At 41.0% G+C, this 22,349-nt stretch overlaps 1 protein-coding gene across 4 annotated transcripts; it reads right to left on the bottom strand.

Moving 5' to 3' along the window:
• Positions 1 to 2,627: 2,627 nt before the first annotated feature.
• On the bottom strand, positions 2,628 to 21,797 carry CUNH12orf75 (chromosome unknown C12orf75 homolog). Of its 4 annotated transcripts, none has more exons than XM_027890466.1 (7): positions 21,705 to 21,797; positions 14,555 to 14,579; positions 8,583 to 8,618; positions 7,342 to 7,431; positions 6,524 to 6,564; positions 4,952 to 5,354; positions 2,628 to 3,903 (listed from the first exon to the last, which is right to left on the bottom strand). In XM_027890466.1, exons 1-6 carry the CDS (start codon positions 21,745 to 21,747, stop codon positions 5,347 to 5,349), a joined length of 243 nt encoding a protein of 80 aa, XP_027746267.1. In that variant the 5' UTR covers positions 21,748 to 21,797; the 3' UTR covers positions 2,628 to 3,903; positions 4,952 to 5,346. The 4 variants fall into 4 exon arrangements, with proteins under 4 accessions (XP_027746267.1, XP_027746270.1, XP_027746269.1 ...); XM_027890469.1 differs by having other exon boundaries at positions 6,524 to 6,559; XM_027890468.1 differs by having other exon boundaries at positions 6,524 to 6,559; positions 7,352 to 7,431.
• Positions 21,798 to 22,349: the final 552 nt, after the last annotated feature.

Here is a 22,349-nt window from a genome sequence, read left to right as displayed (position 1 = left end):
CCTGATTTTGTTTATTTATTTGTCTAGTGTTATGTTTGCATACTGCCAAGTAAAGTTTGGGAGTGACACAGTGTGGGCTCTCTCCAAAGTTTGAATACCTCCCTAACTGCAACAAAGTCTTACATTTTCCAATAGCCCCCCACAAAACAGTCAGCAAATATGACCTGCCTCTAATTAACATGTTGTTCTGAATCACAGCCTCACAGTAAGAATCCAAGGAGCTCAGCTTTTATGGAACTGAATCCGTCCTGCAGACAGCACAGAGATTTGGCAAACATAAAAAGTGGGCAACAAAGGCAAAGTGTGGAATTTGGTATTTCACCCTCCTGCCATTCCTGTGACCAGGAAAAAAAATTCTGTGAGTGGACTGATAATTCCCAGAGTACCAAAAAGGGTGCTGTGACAAAACTAATCACTTGCACAGTGATTCATTAGTTATACAAAAAAACTAAAATACATTGTATAACTAAACCAAAGCTTAAGTTCTAACTTGATACTGTTTTTCAGATTAAACCCTTGCTTCCTTTTCACATATTCTCTAATCTTTTCTTGTATTAACCCTGTTAATTATTTTTACATCTTGTGTATTTTCTCAGTCTGCACAGAGAGACAAATATCAACAGAAATTTTGAAAGAGACAGCAGGATAATTATATATACTGGTAACACCCAAAAGGACCTATAAGGTTCATGGGCTCATTACACTGGGCACGAAGCAAATAAAAATTAGACAAGTTATTTCCCCAAAGGTTTGGAGTCTCAGGCATCTGAGGGTTGGAATGAACTGATAAGCCAATCTCCAGTTCTCTTCATTCTTGAAGCAATTTGGCAGCAGTCTACTTCTTGCTGTGTTTTCCAGAGATTAGAATCACAGAGAAATGGAGCAGATACTTAATTAAGGTATTTCCTTTTTTACGTCATTTTCTGTTCCTAACCTCTTTCTACATCTGTCTTCACTGCATAATATTATGATTCTCCTTCTCCTATGTGTTTCCTCCTTTCTGGCACAGGAAGTTCCCTTTTATCCAGGCTTCATTCCATGGTATCTTTCTAATTCTTTTCTCAGTACAGTTATTCTAATGAGAGTTTCACTGCACTTCACAGAATGATCCATTTCACAAGCAGAGTCCTACCCTCAGCTATAGGTATTTTAATAGTGACCAGATAGTGACCAGTATACAGAAAGTCCCACAAGGTGGGTGATAGGTTTCTGCTGTCTAGGAAATACTCTTCTGTTTGAAAAACCTAGAGTTACAGCAAAACTTGTCAGATTGTGTAAAATGAAATGGCTTTTATTATGATAAATCTAAGTTCTGTGCATGTTTGTTCTTAAAACAAGGGTTGGATCATTCTGCCCAGCCTCAAAAGGTTTCCTGCAGTACTGGCATACCATTGTTCTATGGAAAGTTTACAGAGATATTATTCTCCTAGTCTTGTTCTAAATACATTGCAAACCAAAAATACTCCACAAATCCCCCTCCTTCAGCATGTTCTCCACAAAGGTAATTCACCTGAAGTGTTTAAATTGCTGTCAACAGGAAGCAATAATGATGCACGGCAAAACACCAAGGGACTGTAACCAGGTAAGAGCTTCTTTTAGTGGGTACACACAACTGAGAAGCTGTAGTAGCAGTCCGTAATAATTGTCGCTTCTGATCACCATGGGAACCAAACAGAGGTCTACTTTGCAGAAAACAGATCAGCAGTGACTCACCGACTGCTTGGGAGGCACGATTATTGAGAATTGCTAGACTTGCGTGGGTGACAGGGAATAGTGATGCCATATCAGCCATAGTCCAATATAGCACAGACTCCTCTGCTAGACAGGCAGCGTGAAATCAAGTAAATTAGTATCATAGAATACTTTGTGTTCATTAGAGACAAATTTCACCTTTACGAATTTCTGCAGCCTCAGCCTTGTGTGGACTCTTTGGTATGAAAGGATTTCATTTATAGTGAATGAAGTCCTAACTGAGCTTACAACAGCCTTTACCAGGTCTTCTGCAATCCTCTTAGTGACAGATTTAACCCTTGAATGACACAGAGGTTTAGATCTACATCACATCCTGTGAACTACACTAGGATGTGGATGGCATACCCAAGATGGGCAGTGCCTCTGTCTGCATTAACCAGATACTGAGAAACTGGGCCCTTACAACAAAGCTCCAGGTCCTGCATTAAGAAGAAAGCAAACTAAATGCATTGTCTCCTCAGTATAATTCAAAAGAGCAGCTGTCTTCGAGGTGAAATAGTTTGTACTAGACCAAAGTTTGCAATCTAAGATATTTTGATTGTTTTTCAGTTAATCACAAACTGTAGTGTCAATACTACGTTTTCATACTCCAGAATTTTTCAAGGGTCACTTCTGAGTTACGTGAATTGAAGCATATTTCTGGGCTGTCAAAGAATCTCGGATCAGAGATGCTGAGATTATAAAACCCTAACCCACTCTTTGTTGAACTATGTTTACTGGCTCCCCGGCTCTGGCTGGAGAAAGTGACAACTGCAAAGGAAGTGGTATTACAGCCCCAACATTTAAATGTTTCTTCTTTATAAATGGTAAGCTAAACCAAAGTATATTCCTTAATAATAACTCTGTCATTCAATGGCTCCTTGTGTTCTGTTCTCAATTCTCACACTGAACCATCATTTGAGTGCCTAAATATTCTCCAAGGACACCATCAAATGCACAGTTGGCAGCTGGCATATAGGGTTTCTTTTCTGTTCCTCCTCCTAATAGAAATATCCCTAGGTTGTAAGTTTTGAAAAAGCAGCTACACCCATTTCTCCATGAAAGATCATGTGCTTTTATTAACAAAGGCTGCTCACCACAGAGGAATTTTGATGAGCAGAAAATCAGTTCCCTAAGTGGGATTCAGTCAAAACAGAATATAGTGTCCTGTCAAGCAACTTCTAGATCTTGTCCTTGGGAAAACAAAGGAGTCTGCAAATCAGAGACAAGGGCATGGCCCTGGCTATTTAGTTTGATGGGTACAGGCCCGCATAGCATAAATAAACGTGTATCTATTTTAGAGACTCCAGTCCATGATGCTGAACATTTGTCAGTTTATCAGTAAGCTTTTGAGACTAAATGATGCAGAGGAACAAAAAGATTAAGAAACCACCGTACCTCCCACACATTCAGAGGATGAAACATTAAAAGACCAATTCTGCAAAGTGCTCCAAGCTTCTCTTTAGCTCTGCGCAGGAAAAACAAGTAATGACGTAAACCAAGAAAAGTACCCTTGCAACTGTCCCACCACCAGCTGGTGGGAGTTGTTCGTTAGCGATCACCTCTTTCTTTCCTCCGCCCACACATGGGGGTTCAGATGTCAGCAGCAGAACATGTGATGTTGGGGTTCAGCCCTGTCCACCTTTTTGACGATTCTTCCCAGCAAGTGAAGGATAGAAGTGGACAAACAACTAGGTTGATTACTGGCATCTGTTGTTGGCTTTTCAAGCACTAGCTGAACGATGATGTATCCTAGAACAACTGGCGTTTTCTCTGCTTTGGGAAAGGCAATCGTGATCAGGTCAGGCATGGGTCTAATTGCTTTGTACTAAATAAACTTGTGCTGTGCAAACCACTTAGACCATTTGTGGAGCATGTGAAGTGGAAACTATACCCTTATGCCATGGTAAGAAGGTGGGAAGCAAGCCTGCATGTTTATTACTCAGTGCTACTTGAGTTCTCATCAGCTTGGCTTGCAAGAATAAGACTCTACAACTGCAGAACAAGATAAAAATCAACAGACATTCATTCACACTGAGATATTTTAACACCACATCTTAATCTTCCAGCTTATTTCATCTTGCTTTGAGGTCGAAGGGGTCAAGAATGAGATGCATACTTGTCTTCAGGAGCTGGAAGCCTGAAATCGTTGATAACCCAAGTAGCAGATTTCTAGAGAACAGCAATAAATAATGTCATAAATACTTTAAAAAAAAGGACAAGCAAGGAATATTTTTAAGTATCTCTTTTTGCAAGCCTCACATCAAACTACTTCTATTTAAAAGTCAAAGCTGCGAGTTACTGGAAATCATATTCAAAGGTTGTTCACTGGTCATGACAGGTAATGGTTAAATGGGTAAGAATTTCATGATTCACAGCGGTTTACTTCTTCATGTCCAGATTTTCTGGTTGGCTTTTTTTCTTTTAATTTTCAAAGTGGCCAATAATCTACAGTAATACATTAATGTGGGTTGGGCTTTTTTGTTTATTTGTTTGTTTAAAGTGTATGGCATATCATGTCCCATTAAAAAAATTTTACTAAAGAATTATGCAAAAGGCTTTAATAATTTAAATACTTGTTCAGCCCTATGGAAATGTGTACAATCTGTTTTATGTTCTGCAGAAAACTTACAGTTGCTATTAACTTAATGAATTTTAAAACCTCAAAAATTTGCTAAAGTAATAATGACACTCATTCTGTTTCAATTTGCCATACTGGAGATGCTTATGGTGAGTCAGAGATACAAAAATCTAATAGTGATCAAAAATCCTCTAAAAGTTGGGAGGATACAGCACTGAAAATATTATCACTTCATCCTTATGCAAGGGCATGTCATTATAATATTTCATGAAATAGAATACATAACATAATAATTCAGTTCATTAGAATTTTTTTACATGTAGTGTTTTATAAAAGAGATATAGCTGAAGAAAAATATAAACAGACATGTAAATATTATGATGAAGTACATTGTTCTTATTGAAATAAATTTCCTTGAGCATTATCTTTTTTAATGGTGAAAATTAAATACTAATATTTGTCTCACTGTATAAAAGTGACAGTAGTAATTATAAAGAACCTGATGGTCTTATGCTGATTTCATCCTATTCTCAAGTTTTCACAGCATAAGTATTAAAATTTGCAATATTACCAAAAAGATGCAAACCTGTCAAATATATTACTCTGAATTAAATTAACAATTCATTTACAGGAACCTACCATAGGAACTATTGAGTGGACAATAGTGATGGTTTTCTATATAAAATCTATCAAAAATTGTTGGAGAAAATATATGAAGCGTAGCTGATAGCTGATGAAATCTGCAATATGGCCACAGAGAAATAAGTTGCAGATCATCAAAGTTAGCTCTTGTGCAGAAACATCCACCATGAGTTCACTAATGTCATTTTTCACTGGAGAACAGCAGGAGGCTTCCATAATGCAACCATCACAGGAAACTGATGCAACGCTGTACTTAAAGCTTTACCCGTAGTTAGAACTTGCAACAGTTTAGATTTTTTGGTGCTCTGATCTCTCTTGCTCTCCAGAAGGCTACATAAATATAAAAATCTTCAGCACAAAGACAGCTCTCTCTAAAGCACTGGCAACTGGTCTTAGCAGACTGTTAAAAAAGAAAACAAAAACAAAAACAAGAAAGGAACAGATTTAGGTAGACTGGTAAAGCAATACAAGAACACTCTATGCATGAACCAGAGAACTAGGTCATCACTAGAAGCTGAAAGATTTGTAGTTTATGACCCGCAGACACACATGCACCTAAAATTGTGGAGCTCAGAGGACCCTCTGTAGATTTAAAGCTGATCATCTGTGGAAGACTTGAGTCAGCAGCCAAGCCCTGATCTTGCATAAATAAAGTGCATTTTCAACTATTCTAAATAGCAAAAAATGTCAAGTGATTGATTCGACCCGGCCTCGGGCATTTAACTAAAGCACCCAGACAAGGACCTAACCCGGACTCTGTTAATAAACCAGAGACAGAAAGCTGCAACCTGAAGAAGGTGCTTCAGCCTTGCCCTGGTCAAGGATGATGGTGTTACTAGCTTAGACACCTCAGCCAGGTTCCTGAAATTAGCTGTGAAGACCAACTGAAGGTCTTCCTGTTTACGACTGCTACTAGAAGAGCCCATGGAGCTTTAACCATTCATATGATTAAAGACACTCACTATATGTGTTTTCCGTTCTATTAGGCCTGTGTCCAGCACTGAGAGCAGCCAAAACTGTTTCTGGCTCTTCACCTAAATTAGGAAAGGGTTCTGCTTCTTATGGAAATTGTTGGCAGCTTTATAATTTCCCGCTCCTCACTGGCAAGACATCAAAACAGTTCCTTATCAAAAATTATCAATGTTTACTTAGTTCAAATTCCAAACGGAAACTTAGATTGTTTTATTTTTCTGCAGACATAAACTTATAAAGGACTTTTTTTAGTTAGTTAGTCAAAACCCTTAAATCAGGAGCAGAGCCTATAAATCTTCAATGCCCTATTTTAGCTGGTATAAAACGAAGCCCCCACAGACTCTCCCGTAGCAAGAGGAAAGCTCCAGTACATTACATAGTGGGTGAAACACTTTGGTCCTCAAAGTCCTTCTCAAGGCAGAGCAGACGTTTTCTAACTGCAAATTACTCATTCCTGGAAAAAGCTTTGTCTCTACAGATACTGGTCTAAGCACTGCTGATGTATTTCACCAGGAAGCAGCACAGGGAGCATTGCTACCTTGTTTCTGGTCTACAAATACATTCCAAGCACATAATGTTAATTAAGACATACTGTACCTCCAGCTGTTTGCATCTTGATGTCTTTATTTCCTTCTAATCTTAATTAGAAAACAAAAGATAAAGATTGTTAAAACATTGTAACATATCACTAACTTAGAATACCATTTTTAAAAAAAACTTTCAACAAAGGCAGTGCTGTTCAAAAACCAGCTACTATTATTTTGGTTAATAATGTTACTGTTTTTCATTTTCTTGTTTTGTAGCAAATTTTAGAAGTCAGTGACTAAACACTGCTATACGTATGTGACAGCAGCATTTTGCTGTATTAAATCAAAAGAATATTACATTATTTCATAATCATATGTTTATGACTTTTCTATTAAGTACCCATAAATGTAATGCTTCTTCCCACTGCTCAAAAATATAACATCGGAAAGAAACAGTTTCTGCTGGCTTTCATGTAAGAACAGAAATAAACCTGAAAGCAAGCACTTACTAACTGTTATTACTGGAATTCACCACAATGCAAGTAAATACCTTCAAAACTAAAAATAGCGCTGAGGCCCTGCAAGTGCATCTATCACAGCCTCCTAGTCCTAACAGGGTTTTGTTTTCTTTTAATTCACAGAGCACTCAGAGTGTGGAGAAGCTGTTCAGAAGACAACGTACCACACCGTCAGCATCCGCTCTAGGACCCTTCTGCAAAAGCATGTTAAAATCAAAATAAATGAGAACAATCACTTTGACAATTGCAAATAGTCCCACTGCCTTAAGAGGTTCTGAGGCTAGCCAGTCTGTCTGAAGTAATAATTGATTTTTAAAGGACATACTGGACAAAATTACCCAGAGAAAGCAGGAGAAATGCAATACGCAACCTTGCGATACCTTTCGGTGCAGCTTTCGTCTGACTGGAAACCATGGCAGCTGCTTCCGATGGCAGGCCAACATAGACACCTCCGTAGTTCCTGGTTTAAAAAACAATCAAAGAGGCAGCAGGGCTTAATCGTCACACTTCTCCTATATTGTCAACGTCATGCAGCAGCATTAGAGAGACCATGGATGGTCAGAGAAATGAGCACCTCTGCACGAGCACCCACAGAGGAGCCCTCCTTTCTACGGACACGGGAGAAGTGCATATGAAGTGCCGCACGCTTGCTAATACGGTGCCAAGCAAAAAAACCCAAACAATCCCTGAGGCCAGCTTTTATTCTTAATTGGGATCCAAGCATGTGAAATGAGTTATTTTTTTTTCAGTCAAAAAAAATTGAGTGAAAATTTATTTATTTATCATTAAATCCCAACTGTCTTGTGACAATAAACCCCACATGCCCAGCTTCTTCTAGACACTGAATGTATCCAGCTGAGGACAGAGCTTATCTCATAGTGATGTTTGACACTGGGACCACTAAAGCACCTTACCTCAAAAAACACACATCAATTAAACAGCATTTTAACCTCATTAACAAATAGGACCTGCTTTCCCCTGCTTAGGGTCACAATTGGAGAAAACTGTTAGTAGGAAGAACCTAAAGAGTGTTAAGTACTTTCATAGCCTCACAGAGCATACTGTCTGGCTCTGAGGCCTGTATGAAAAGCAGGGACTAACTGATGCAGGGAGATAAAAAACTGAGTCCTTGAGAGCCTCTGCTGTGCCTGGACTTACTTGCAGAGGCTCCCACTACACTGCTCTGCCCCGTTAGGTGGCAAATTAATCACACCTGCTTCAACTCCTGAGGCCCTGAGTTGATTTTTGATCTGTTTGATGATAGGCTCCTACTTCCTTCAACTTCCAGCCCTGCAGAGATCTCCCACAAGTGTTAATGGCATCCTCTGTGGCAGGGTTGGTGTGAAGGCAGAGGCCTCTGGCCCCTATCTAGCACGTCACCTACCGCTGTGAGATAATGTGCTCTTTCTGCCACAAAGTTCTCATCTCCCCAACTCAATAACAGGATGGGCAGACTTATCAATATCAGGCTCTGTGTGAGATTTCCTCATCTCTTGTCTTTTTTTTCTCTGCTTTTTTGGTGGGAATTAGGAGGGAAGGAAGGATCTACATCTGGTGGCAAAACTCACTGCAGCCTATTGCAAATAAAGCCAGCCTCAGTCAAGTACCTACCTCCTTTTGTCATCATCTGATACAGATTCTTCTGCTCTGCAACATCAAAAGAAACAAAGCACATTAGCAGATTAATTCTTTCAGGTGCTCTATTACCATCTGGGTAGATTCAGGAGTAAGGGAAGAAGGGGGTTATTTCTGATCCCAGTTTAATTCAGGTCATCCACCATTCAAAAAAGTAGTCACATAGGTATGAAAAGAGTGACAGTTTTCCATTCTAATGTGCAGAAGAAAGAAGGGATTGAGAATAGATGCAGCTTATTTTTCATGACCCCTACCAGTGATGTCTGAAAGTAGATTTGGGAGCTGAAACAGGTAAATTAACACTTTTCCTCGGTGAGCCCCACACTGCTCCACACTTAATGGGAACAAGCCTGGCATCCTATTCCCCCAAAAGAGGACTAGAAGGGACTGGGTATTTCTGCTGGAATGGGAGTGAGGATGAAGAGAGATAAACTTTCATAGCAGCTGTGCCAAGAGCTGCTACACGGCCTCTCTATAAAATGAAGTACAGCAATTCCTGAAGTCCGTTGTTTGCAAAACCAAATTACTGCTATTAATGCCTTAAAAATGGGCAATTACTTCTCTTTTATCTTTAGAGTAAAATCATGGGTCAGTCTGCAGATCGATAGGGAGTCGCTGAGGTTTGATTCCCCCCACTGAAATACTGTCCACTGTAGCTGAACCAGGGCAGAGGGTAAAGTAATCAGCACTGATGTGAAAGCAAATGTAGTATGGAAAATATAAAAACATTATTCTTACTCCCTCAGGGTATAGTGCTGGTGCTGCAGTTTCAGTCTGCACCTCAACCTCAGTCTTCACACAAATCACTCCCCCATCTTTGATTAAATATTTGGATTTTGAGCTCTGCTTGCATGGCTGGGTATGGGTGGGGCAGCAGCTGCACTCTAGCTTGGTCTGTAAGCTACCAACATAGCAATAAAAATAGAGGCAAGATAGCTTGAGTGCCACAGACATCCGCCACTTCTTCCCTACAACTGGGGGCAACCATGATAACTGCCCAGGAAGGAATCATGTACTGCAGCAGCTCAGGGAGCCATGAAATACAGCCACAGTGGTGCCTCAGGAAAGGCTGCAAAGAGTGAAGGTACACCACGACCCAAGTGGAAGTGCTCATGCATGGGCTCTGCATCCAGGTATCCTCACTTGCATATTCCCATTGAAGGATTAATTGCCTGGACTATGGGAGCAAAGCAAAGATACTCCCCCATCATGAGCTGATCCATGCATTTCTGATTTGCTCCCAGGCAATAAAACTGAGAGCTGGCCTTTACCCAGCATTAGGGCTAAATCTATGCTGTAGACATTTCTGAACTATGACCTTGAACAATAATATATGACTTTTCTTACTGTCACTTATTTATTCTAAAAGGTTGATGTGCCTACTGTTTAATTGTTGGGGCTGTACGCCCTTATGGACCCACGAAGTCAAAGGGATTTTGGTCTGAAGTGCAGGGAGCTCATAGCAAGATGAAGCCTTAAATGCAACAAAACGCCCTTAAAATGCACTTGGCACTCTTCTGTGAGGGTAGCAAATGCCTTAAAAATACTACTACAAGTTGGAAATCTTCTTACATCTACTTTCTTTGCAAGTAGCAGAGACAACTTTCCTTAAGACTGTGAAACTGCTCTGTCCTACTGTGGTCCAATCTCTTCTGAAGAAAATGGAAAGCATGTGTATATCAATGGGTAGAAATGAGGATATATTTTTAGGTAAAAAAAAAAACCCAACAAATACTACTTTAAGGAAAGGACTTTGAGTGCCAAAAGACCACAATCATTTCTGTTGAACCAACTGAATGTGTCACAGGATTGATTTTCTCGTACAACTGGGAACATTTTCTATAGTCCATATTAACTATCCTCCAGAGAAAAGAATCCTTTAAAAGCACTGACAGCTTCATACACAACTCCTCCAAAAGGGGGTTGTAAGAATAATAATCAATATTGTCCAACAGGAAATTAATGTTTTTTTAAAATTCTGCTAGGCAACAGGACTATTTTCTTCTGTTCCAGAAATGTTTTGTAATGGGGTATCACCGACCATTATTGTCATTCTCTCACCAAAACAAATTATCCAAGTCTATGATTAAAAAGACAGAGATTTTTTACACCTTTTGCTTTCTTCCTTTCCTCTTAATGGCCATAAAACAAAGTCTAATTTTGCAATACCTTTTCCTTCAGATGCACAACAGCAAAAATAATCTGGGTTTGTACAGACCACAGCTCTTGGGCTGGGTGATGACTGGGGTGCAGTCTGTTGCAGTCCTGCCAGGAAAGAGGAGGTGAGCAGACACAGGAGGAATGTGGAAGTGTGAGAGGAAAAAGAAAGAAAAAAATCTGGTGATGGCACTTAAGGAAGATGCCATTTTCCACACCTTTCTGGGGTCTCCAAGTAGCATGAGAAGGAGTGCTGCTCCAGTTTATTTATTTCACATATTCACACACCTCTTGTCTTCACACACTGTGGCTCAAAGGCCCCTCTTGAAAGGTGACCACTAAGTCCACATTATGTTCAAATGTCTGCTGAGCCACTGCGGCCAGTGCTGCTTCTGTGCCCAGGCTGGGTGAACACAGGCGGCTCCAGGGAACAGAGCTACAGTGGCAACACTCAACCACATGGAAATGAGAACGGGAAGAAGCTCCTTTGGTTTCAGCAGTGTTCCCACTGCCACATCTACTGGACTCCATACTAGAGAGAGTATGGGATACAGGAGTCCAACAGTCCTCCAGGGACAGCAAGCTAGAATAAGCTTTTCTGAGCCAGGGACAGACAGCAAAAGGAACGTAACAGTCCAGTGTGCTTCACGCTGATCTGCTGCTGTGTTGCTGCCTCTTCCCTCTGATGTTGTTGACTTGTTCTGCAGGGGAACCAAGAGCATAGTTTTCAGCAGGTAGCGTGGGCGGAGTCCAGTAGCCAGATTTAACAGCAAATCCACATAATGGCATTCTATTTTCGGCTGATTAAGTGGTTTTTTGGTAGGGTTTTGTCTGTTCCAAGAGGCTCTCTGACACCCAAAGTCTGAAAACTACACTTGGTTCAACTGTCAGCTTTTACATTCATCAATCCCATGTCCACTTGATGGTAAAAGAAGCTCCCATTTCTCACACAATATTTTAAATATCAAATGACAGGCATTCACGTTAATTCATTCCATCCATATTCTTCTTACCTCAGCTTTTATGGCTCTGCTTGTGCTGACCATTATACAGACTCTTTCTAGCTGTGCTCAGTAGTCCCACCAGCAATGATTCACTAAACTTTGCACAAGTGACAGACAACTACTCCTCAGATTCCCATTGTTTGTCAGGAACAAGGGTCTGTCATTTGTATTTGACAGATTTCCTCCAAATATTCTGAAACAAGCTTGAACTTCTGTGTCCTTTTCTTCCTACTGTTACTAATCTTCCCTTAGACTTAGCCACACTCTGAATACCACAGGCATTGCAATACTTTCTGGCATATACTTTACCCTCGCTACGTCTAAGCTCTTCCAGTTAGCAGTGATGCACTTTTCCTTTTTAGTGGGGCAGGAGCGCGGGCTGAAGCTGGCTGACAGATTCTGGGTTGGAGCACGCAGTGGAAACACATTCTCAGACTCTATGTCCTTCTTGTCACCACACAGCCCTCAGTCTCACAGAACTTTCCATATGAAGATCGTATCATCATCCCTATCCGATTGGTGGAGAAACTCAAGGCCCAGAGGGCAAAGCAGCTTCCCCACAGTCACTCAGGATGGCTCAGAGCAACCCTTCTGCTTTCCACCTGGCTGCTCACTCCAGGAGACACTGGTGCCTTGGCAATGAGTCACAGTCAAGAAATGAGAAATCTCTTAACTAGATTCTGTGTCAAAAAGCATGCTGTAAGTAAGGACACACCTAAAGGCTTTTCTGAACCAGAATCGACGTGACTGAAATTTGATGGCAAAAACCAGTGAGGTTTCTTTAAAGAGAAACTTTTAATTTTTAACTGATGACAGTAAAAAGGTGTAAAATTTAAGCTTTTGTGGATCTATAATATTAGTTAATATACATCTGCTTGGTCATTTCTATGAAACTAAAATAATTTTTTGATATTTTTCTTCCTTCATAAAAATCTGCTGTTAAATATTAGAATGACTAATTTAGGGCTTTTGGGTCATCGCTACCATTCCTGATTAGCAGATCTGTGTTTCTAATGTCTGACAAGAAGGTTCAACCATGCTATTACTCACACAGGTTGTTTGGCTGGCTCTACTAATCTTAATCTGAATGAGAACCCTGAGATTAGCTCAGTTGCTTAGAGCATGTTGCTAATAACACCAAGGCTATGACAATGGGTTTCAATCCTTGTATGGGCCAGCTACTTAATGGACTTTGATAATCCATATGGGTCCCTTCCAACTCAAAATATTCTATGAAACTTCTGAGTTCTGAGGGTAGTGACTCCAGGATTGACTCTTTCACTTTGTTGAAGAATGCACTAGTAATTTTTTTTTTCTAAGTTATCTCAATACTAACTTGAAACATAACAGATGATCTCACACTAATAAGTAGGATGTTCTCATTTTAACTCCTGAAGCCTGGCCCTATAAATGCTTACGCACATAAAAACACAGTTCTCTATATCCCCATACCTTAAAAACACTGATACATGCCTACTAAATTCATAATTTAACAGTGCTTGTGATTTCGAAATTTAAAACTATCAACAGCAAAGAGAGAGATGCAGTTCTAAGTCAGTCCTTAAATCATCCAACTTGAATAATAAAAAAGGCCCTAATATAAATTAAATCAGTAGGTTTATATATTTAGAAGTGCTGAGGGCATGAATGCTGCAGGCTGCATCAAGAAGGTGCTCCTCACAGGACTGCCTCCTGTAATTTATTTATTGTCTGGCACTGCAAACCCAGAAAACAGACTGCACAGGTAACACAGACCTCAAGAGTATCTCTGACAGCAGTGTTCATCAGCCAAGTGACACCCGTTGTTAGTTCTCAGCCACGCTCTCTAATAGCAAGGACAAGTCTGTTGTTAAGCTCTTCTCTCCACTTGTTTATCTGACTCGACAGCCCTCATTTCTACACCAGGATTCCTCTGTCTAATTAGAGTAGTTATTCTAAGCGAAGTAAATAAAAGAGAAGAACGTTCCTATTGCATAACAAAACAATCTTTCCCAGGTCTCTCAGTTGCAAACCCTAATGGAAAATACCAATTATATGAAATGGAAGGCAAGACCTCGGGAGGAGTTCTTTAATGTTTCCTTTGATAGAAAAATAAATTTATGGCTGAGTAAAGCTGTTCCTGTATGTTTCTGCATCAGCAAATGAAAAATGGGCTGAGAAAAGTTGATTTTTCACTGCTGCTTTTCTGAAAATTCAAAGTTGGCACGAGGCAATAGGACAACAGAGATTCAGACCTTGCACATTTACAGAAAAACAGGATGGGTAGGGCTCCCTCTGCTACCCAGTGTCAAGAGGATAGATACTATCTTTAATACAGAGAACATCTAGAGAGGTGGGTACTTTGAAAAGGAAATCAGATGGGTTACTGGGTCTCATGCAAAGAGGAGGAATTTGTCTCAGTAGCTCTTTAAATCTCCCCCTGGGTCTGGTGGAAATTCCTGTGGTTCCTTCATACAATTATATGGCCCTGGGAAAAAGGTGTACTGGCACATGACGGTGAAAAGCAGTCTGAAGTAACCACCTCTGCTAGACAACTATCTCAACAGAAGCAGACAAAAGACATTTTTGTTAGAGAAATAACATGGGAAGAAATCAGTAGAAAAGTAAACAAGACAAGGAGTTGTTTTGCGGAGATGGAAGCTGTCACTTAAGACAGTAAACATCTGGTTGTGTTGATTATATGGTAGGAGCCAGATGAATCATGTATGACTAAAGTATAAGGCTAGTAGGACTGAAAATAAATCCAGGGTAACACACTTAAAAGAGAAGAGTAGAGTAAGTACTTACACATCTTTAGTAGTCCCTGTAGCACCTGGGGGAAAAAAAAAAAAGTACATGTTTAGCAGATAATGGCATAATCCTCTAAACCCACCAACTGCACAGTAAGCATTTCTCTTTGTCCTAAACAACGCAGAAATAGCAACAGAACTTTGATATTGTCAAAGAACATATTTCTCATGATTGTTCAGTTTATCCTTAATGTTTATCCATACTATCCCTTAAGTCTGTCGTGCTTAGATCTCAGCCAGACTCTCAGTGTGTGAAAATGATGCTGCTGTGGACCAGTGCCCAGGTGCACTCACTCAAGAGGAGAGCAAGATAAGACAAAACTAATCTTTCTGAATTCTATATGCTTCACTTTGCTCAGTCTTCTGGTGGTTTGGTCTGCTACAAAGTTGACACAATTAACCAAGCAGTTACTCCCAAATATCTGCTTATTCTGGCATCTGACGCAGTTGTAGAGTTGGCGCTACACGTGTAAAATGCTGCTTTGTTCTTCCTGCCAGATAAACAAAGTTTTATGAAATAACCAGACACAACTACTATAAACATTGGGACACAATCCATCCAAAGCCCCAGATATCTAAAGAGACCAACCATCCCTTAATCCATCTTGCTATTTAACAAAAAAAAAATGAAAAAAAACATAAGCTACCACCTGACTGCCTGGTCTCAGTGATTGATCTTTTTTTTTTTGTAGCTCAGATGCTTCTTGCCAGGAGAGAAACATTCAATGAAGTATAAACTCTTTCCTGTTCCTCCCAAGTCATTAATGCCATGTTGCCCTTGCTGGTATATAATTCAGCTGAGTAACCAGCAAATTATTCCTTCTATTAATTACACAAGCTAGGGTAGACATTAGAAAAAACTTTCACTTCTCCTTTCCTCTTAGTACTTAGCAGTAGGTGATCTGAGCTAACCCTGAAGAAACTCCAGTTGTCAATACAAAAGATTTTATAAGTTTGAAAGTAGGTTGGGGGTTTTTCAGCCATGGTACTTCATTTCTTGAACAACTTTTATTTTTCCTGGGCTGAAAAATATGCATAAATAGCAAACATCTTTTGTCTCTCTGATGTGTAAGGATATGCCTTCTGCATTCTTATTTTAAATGGAAAGAAGAAGAAGCAGTCCAGCTCTGTCTACCAAATGGATTGCTTGAATGGCAGGAAACATTGCCTTTTACAGCTAACTCCCGAACACACAATATCATTCCCATTCCCTATGATTTGACTATCTCTCTATTTCCCAGCAACAATATAGACTACACTTGTATAATTGCTCTTTCTTCTGTTAGTCCTGCTTCTAGAGTCAGCAAAATCTCAGTACAGCTATATGTATCAGCAGAAACTCTTAATTAAGTTGGAGGGAGTATCTCTATTCACAGTGAGCTCAGGCCATTACTTTAAAACTTTATTCTACCAGGCAGCCTTCTGAGACTTTTTGGCTTTACAGGCACATCTATAAAGCACTGCATGGAAACCTTTCAAATTAATTGTGTCCAGGTGGAAGTTTGGCCTTGCAATGCTGCACGCAAGCTCAATCTCAGCCGATGTAGGGAGACATTTTCTGCTACCAAGGCTAGTTCATCTAGAGTCAGCTCAGCTATGTACCCCCCCTTCAGGGCACCCCCTGCACATCTAGATGGAGCCTTTGCATCAGCAACATTTCAGACAACATGGGTTTTGAAAACCCTTACTCCATAGCTGGAGCTAGCAGGATTTTTAATTTTTTCCAGAAGAAGCTATTCCTGTCCTGTGCCTGTTTTGCACCAGAACCATGACTTTCCTATTTTCTTCTTCTAAGCACACTGCATTAAACTCAGTTTCTCCAAAAAAAGTTCACAGTCCTTTGCCAAGACTTTTCTGAGTCTAAGGTCTCAGCACTTAGATCCCCACTTGAAAAACTGACGCCTTCCTTGCAGGAAGTATCCCAACTGTGTTTAATACACAAACTGAAACCTTAAGATGAGTGAGAAGAACTGTGTGCCTACAGTACTGCTACATTTCCCAGAGGCAATACTCCGGTTCCAGTCAATCACCATGCACTGCCCATGCCCAGTGTCATGCCCATGCTCAGTGCCATACCTGCCTTCAATGCATTATGGTACACATACATTCTCACTCTGAGGACAGCAGATGTCACTCAGACCCATCAGCCTGGGCTTTGGATAGACTATACAGCTACGAACCTGTGTTTGGAAATGCGCCACTTGCATTCGCACATGGCAGCAGTTGCTTCCTTTGAAACACGTGCGAGGGTACCACTGCTGAAAAAATCACTGCAGCATTTTGAAACGCATTTCACACAAAGCACTGAGAACCAAGTACGATAAAAACAGATCCACTTCTAAGACATCATTTTTGCGTACAATAAGAAATACATTGTCTTCTACTTTTTTGTAAGCACAGCAAACCAGGTTATTCTCACCTTCATTGATGGGATTCCATTGATTTCAGTGGTGTTATTTCTCATTTTCACTAGCAAAAGTGAAGCAAGTGTTTGGTTCAAATTCATTCAAATACCACTAAACTATTTGACTATACCTTTGAAAGTATTTCCAGCTCAGAAAAGAGTTTTCTTTCTGCAAGAGTTCTGAGCTTGCAAACGAGTATCATTTTATTGAGGCGGCCCATGAAAAAAATCTGTGTAGAAACTTACAAGTTTTTTTTCACTAGAGAGCCTGAACACAACTTATACATAGATATTACTTCACAGGGAACCCATAACATCTCAGTTTATACAGACATGTTTGTTTATAAAGTTCAATCTGTTCACCCTCACCCCGTTACTTCACTGACATATTTGTCTAACTCTTGCATGTCTAGTGAGCAACACATAATTTTATAGCTACTCAAGTTCCTTCTTCCAGAAGTTCAGCCAAAGAATCTTGTTTACTACTGATCCACAAACACTGTATAGCTGTTCCACAGCAGCAGGACTCAGTGCTCTCAGACACATACTGTTTTAGATATATGACTTGAGAAAAGCCTGACATATTTGAAAGCCTATCCATTTTTTCCCCACTATATCAGCTTGGCCTAAAAAAAGGCAGTACTTGACAAACCTTGTCTTGATAGGCTTTTGTTCGTTTGGTTTCCCAAAACCTGCCTAACCTCAGCAACAGACTGAAGAGCAGCCAGGAAGCTGCATCCACAAAAAACAGACAGTACTGAATTGTCCTCAGTGACCTCTCTGCTCACACCATCTACACAGCAGGTCTTTGGGTGCATTTCGGAATTTTAGAGCTGCAGAAGGAGGAGTACAGCCTGCAGAATTAACGAGGCCCGTTCAGCCACGTATTGCTCTAAGCCCAAGTGATTACAGAAGAGAAACATTCTGCCTGGAGTAGTAGAGCTGTGATCCCTCAAAAGACCCCATAGCATTTAAACAGTCACAAATCAGTAAGAACAAGAACGCATTCCAAAGCATCTTCCATTCGGTGAGAGGGAGTTCTGAACTTTCAAAACAACAGCAGCTGCTGTTGGTGACACTGCGGGATTTCAGTAAACGCAGGCCAAACGCAAAAGGTGGTTGAAAGACATTGATAGCCACAGATGATACTCCTCTGGGCTGAGAAATGCATCACGAGTGGAGGTGAAAGAAAAAAGCTTCAGAAAAACATAAGAAGTGTGAGAGGCAACCACTCATATGAATAAAAATACGGATATAAAAAAATGTCAATATCTGACTTTGGAGCAGATTATGAAACATTTTCCCATTATTTTTCAATGAACAAAGTTTTCTTGTACGTAACTCAAATTGTTACAAAAGCAAATAATCCCCCCAAAAATTACACATATATCTATGCAACTGTTAAGACTACAAATTATTTTTCTACTATAGGCTCTTTTCTGATATGCTCCAAAAGTCAGCAATATGGAATCAAGTCCTAACATCAATGAATTTAATCTATTTATACCCCACTGTAACTCAGGACAGAATTATCTCAATTTACTTCAAATTGATTACTTCAACTCATCAGGTGGGAGTTCTGTACACAGACTTGACCTGATCAATAGAATGCAGGACAATTTCCAGCAAACTTGAAGTTAATAAATCTCTTTAAACTTCATGTGAAAGTTCTCCTTCATCATAACTTGACTGTATTTGAAGCTCTCCACAGAATAGCAACTTCTCCGTACATTTAAATTAAGACTAGACTGACGGCCTCCAATGAGTACCAAAATTTAAGGTGCTGTCATTGCTACTACAATAGATATGGAAAGGAGGAGGCAATTAAAATTTATTAGCAAAGCAACACTAGAATGTAGGGAAATGCCTTAACTCAGGGAAAAGAAACAAACAAAAAAAAGGCAAATTATAATATATAGAACCATATTTTTGAAAGGGGGTGAAAATAAAATAAGAAAAAAAAAAGAAGCTCTTTTTGAGCTTCTAAAATACCAGGAAATAACATGAAAGAATATGTAAAGTGAGGTAACAAAACATAATGAAAATAGCAAGTTGAGAAATTAAAAAAACAAACAAGTATAATCCACAGTTAGCACATAAACTAGACAGGTGATTTAAGAAGGATGTATACACATAAATTTACTTGGATAACTGAAGTTGCCATTTCTCATTTCAGGAGCCTTTTGTCACTGATGCTCTGGGAAGAACATGTAGAGTCTGTGAGTTATATTGGTGTTCTGGAGTACTGCACCACAGACAGAAATGTTATTCTAGATCATGTCTATTAGTTTAGATCTCACAGACCATAGGGCTGATAGCTCCTCTGATGTCATTCTAGCTGTGCAAGAGAAGATAATATGATTAGCTGAACTATCACTATATATACATCTGCTTAGGAAAAATCAAGCTAGGCTACAACAGGAATTTTACAAAAGTAAGAAAATGGGGACTGGTATAAGAATACGTATAATGCATTCTGTGAAGCACACTACAATATTATCCTTAGTCTTATGATATGACAGAGTGTTACAGGTTAATTATACGTTATGTACCTGTAGCTTTGACATTACAGACTGTAGAATAGTCATAACTTTAGCACTAAAGATGTAGTCATGCTGTGCATGCCACAAAATTTATTTGTATTTACACAGCATTCATATCTTTTAGTAACATACTGAGTTGCACTTCCATTAAAAGCTCAAGGATTCAAAATAAAAATGTTACATTTTCTCCTTCCCCCATATAAAATAATTTTATTATTTATTAATAAATGTATGAAATAATTCCTTACTTTGTAAGGAATGCTAAATGAAGCAAATAAATAGTAGACATCTGACATCTTATTTTTATTACCAGTTGTTTGTTGTTTTAAGACCATAGACTGCACAGAGTACTTTCTAACTGACAGTGGTGAAAGTGAGATGAGAACTGGACCTTTCAGAGCTGCATTTGCTTTGGAAAAGTCTACTAGTACAAGAGTAATAATTCCCGTATACTAATGATGTGTTTTACATGGCATTATTTTTTCACGTGCGCTAAGCCATTGGAGATCTGCAGGCTATTTCTAAATTACATGCAAAAGGTTGCCAAAAATGCAAGTTCAAATATTTTATGAATAACAGTATAAGTAAGTTTAACCACTGAAGGGGTCGTACCTTCAGTGAAAATACTTTATTAATCTACAAGCCAAAATCTAAAAATAACTTCCTTTAATGCAACAGGACACATTTAAACAAACTTTTTGTTGAAAATAATTTGCTAAATAACACTGCTGTCAGAGTTAGTCTATTTGACATTTACCCATTTGTACCCTGGTACAAGTCCCACAGGGTGGCCAGATCAACATTAATTTAGAAACTACCACAAAGGGACTAATAATGAACTCAAAATTTTCCTCTGAACTTCTCTGAAAGCTGGTGCTTTCACCCAGGAAACAGAAATGGGATGTGAACAAGGATCACCCCAGTGGTATGAAGCTAGACTGGTCATATACAGAAAGAACTTCCACTCACTGCAATGCAGGAATCAACTAATGGGAGAGAATTCATGTGTGCAAACAGGACAGCTCCAGTAAGAGCACTGAAAGTTCAAACAAATTCATCTAGTGCATTCGTTACGGAGGAAAGAAGCCTCTGATAGACATGCATGATACCTAAAACCTAATTTATAATCATTTAATAGAAATCAAGTAAGCAATAATGGCAGAAACGCCACTCTTCTGTGAGCATGAAGTGCAGTTTAACAGGTAAACCAGCAACACACCACACAAACACACACACATGTGTACAATTTATAAACATGCATACATATGTGCAACTTGGAGAAGGTATCACCATTCACAGGCATGAACAAGTCGGGACTAGCACCACCCAAGACGTCACTGAAGCTCTAGATAAAGTAAGTCAAAACAGTAAGAGATGGAGACCCAGTAATTTTAACTGGTCTGGCCACTATTTTGCTGTGTATTTGAATGACTTAATACAGGTACTGGAACAGGTGGCAATGTTTGTCAAGTGCATTTAGGATGAAAAATGATTGAGAAATGTTCATATTATAATTACATGGTGAAGGTCCACTTATCAGTTTCCATGTACTTTCCTTTTCTGCGGGTGCTGGGGGGAGGAAGAGCACAACAGCACCATCTTCCCAGATCTTATCTCTTTTGAAAACAGCAATGAACAAATAAGGGAGCCGACTGGACGCAACAGCCAGCCGTACACATTAATATGCATGAAACCTCTATCATGGAACATCCTCCAACTTCTCCGACAAGCAAGGAGAAGATGTGGCACAAATTCATTTCAGAAGTGGCATTCGTGGCCTTATAGGGAAGCAAAGAGGATGGAGCTTACACCCTCGGCGGGATCCTTTCGTCCAGTTCCCGGCCTGGGCTCTCCGTGCCTTAGGCAGCTCCTGTCGGAGGTGCTGATCCTAGCGACAACCGGGCACCAGAAAGCCGCCGGTGCCCGCGGCAGGCCACATCATCCTCTGTCCCCTGGGCAAAGGATCAGGCTAGGGAAAGGAAGATGCTCTTGCAAGAGGGCGGGCAGTGATACCCGCGGCTCGGACGGGCATCCCCCAAAACGGCGACTGTAGCCCCACCGAGGGCGAGTGTGTGCCCGCCGCGGCCTCCCGACCCGCAGGGCTGCCCAAGGCGGGGATGCTCCCACTGCTGCCCACCCACTCACCCAGCCCGGCCCGGCCCGGCACCGCCCGCCCCACATCGCCGCCGCCTCCACCCTACCTCTCCCGCCCGCGCCGCCGGCCGTGGAGTTGCCGCAGCCCATGGGCGCTGCCCTGCCCGGCGCTGCGCCCGCCGGCGCGCAGGGAGCGGAGCGGAGCGGTGCTGGTGCGCAGGGAGAGGAGCGGAGCGGTGCCGGTACACAGGGAGAGGAGCGGAGCGGTGCCGGTGCGCAGGGAGAGGAGCGCTGCCGGTGCGCTGCGCTGCCGGCGCGGTGCGGTGCGGCGCGGCGACGGGAGGCAGCCGGCGGCGGGCGGAGCCGGGTGGGAGATAAAGCCGCGGGGACCCCTCCTCCTCCTCCTCTTCCTTCTCCTCCACCTCCTCCACTCCCCACCCATCGCCCGGGAAACCGCCGGCCCCGGGCGCCGCCGCCTGGCACCAGCTCCGGCCCCTCACGGCATCCCCTCACCACACCCCCTGTTCGTCCTCGAGGAAGACCACCCCGCGCTTCTCGGGCTTTCCCCTCGTCGGGCCGGCCTGGAGCTGATAAGAGGGAGATATGGCTCAGCTCGGCACAAGCCTGCAGGACTCCTAACGACCCCCTCACAGAGCACCCCCCGGGCAGTGGAGATGCTCCTCGGCTCACGCGTTTCACGGGAGCTTTGGGACACCCCTCATTCACCACGGGAAACACCAGTGTAACCCCAG

This window comes from Empidonax traillii, unplaced genomic scaffold, assembly GCF_003031625.1.
Source record: "Empidonax traillii isolate 1590-97213 ecotype Southwest subspecies unplaced genomic scaffold, ASM303162v1 scaffold289:size826226, whole genome shotgun sequence".
In the NCBI taxonomy this organism is placed as follows: Eukaryota; Metazoa; Chordata; class Aves; order Passeriformes; family Tyrannidae; genus Empidonax; species Empidonax traillii.
This window is presented reverse-complemented; position numbering and strand designations above follow the sequence as displayed.

Coding starts and splice junctions, on each gene's coding strand:
- CUNH12orf75 (XM_027890466.1), bottom strand. CDS start 21,747: ATGGGCTGCGGCAACTCCACGGCCGGCGGCGCGGGCGGGAGAG. Junction 8,619..14,554: donor ACAGGGACTACTAAAGATGT/GTAAGTACTTAC, acceptor TTGATGTTGCAG/AGCAGAAGAATCTGTATCAG. Junction 7,432..8,582: donor TCAGATGATGACAAAAGGAG/GTAGGTACTTGA, acceptor TTTTTAAACCAG/GAACTACGGAGGTGTCTATG.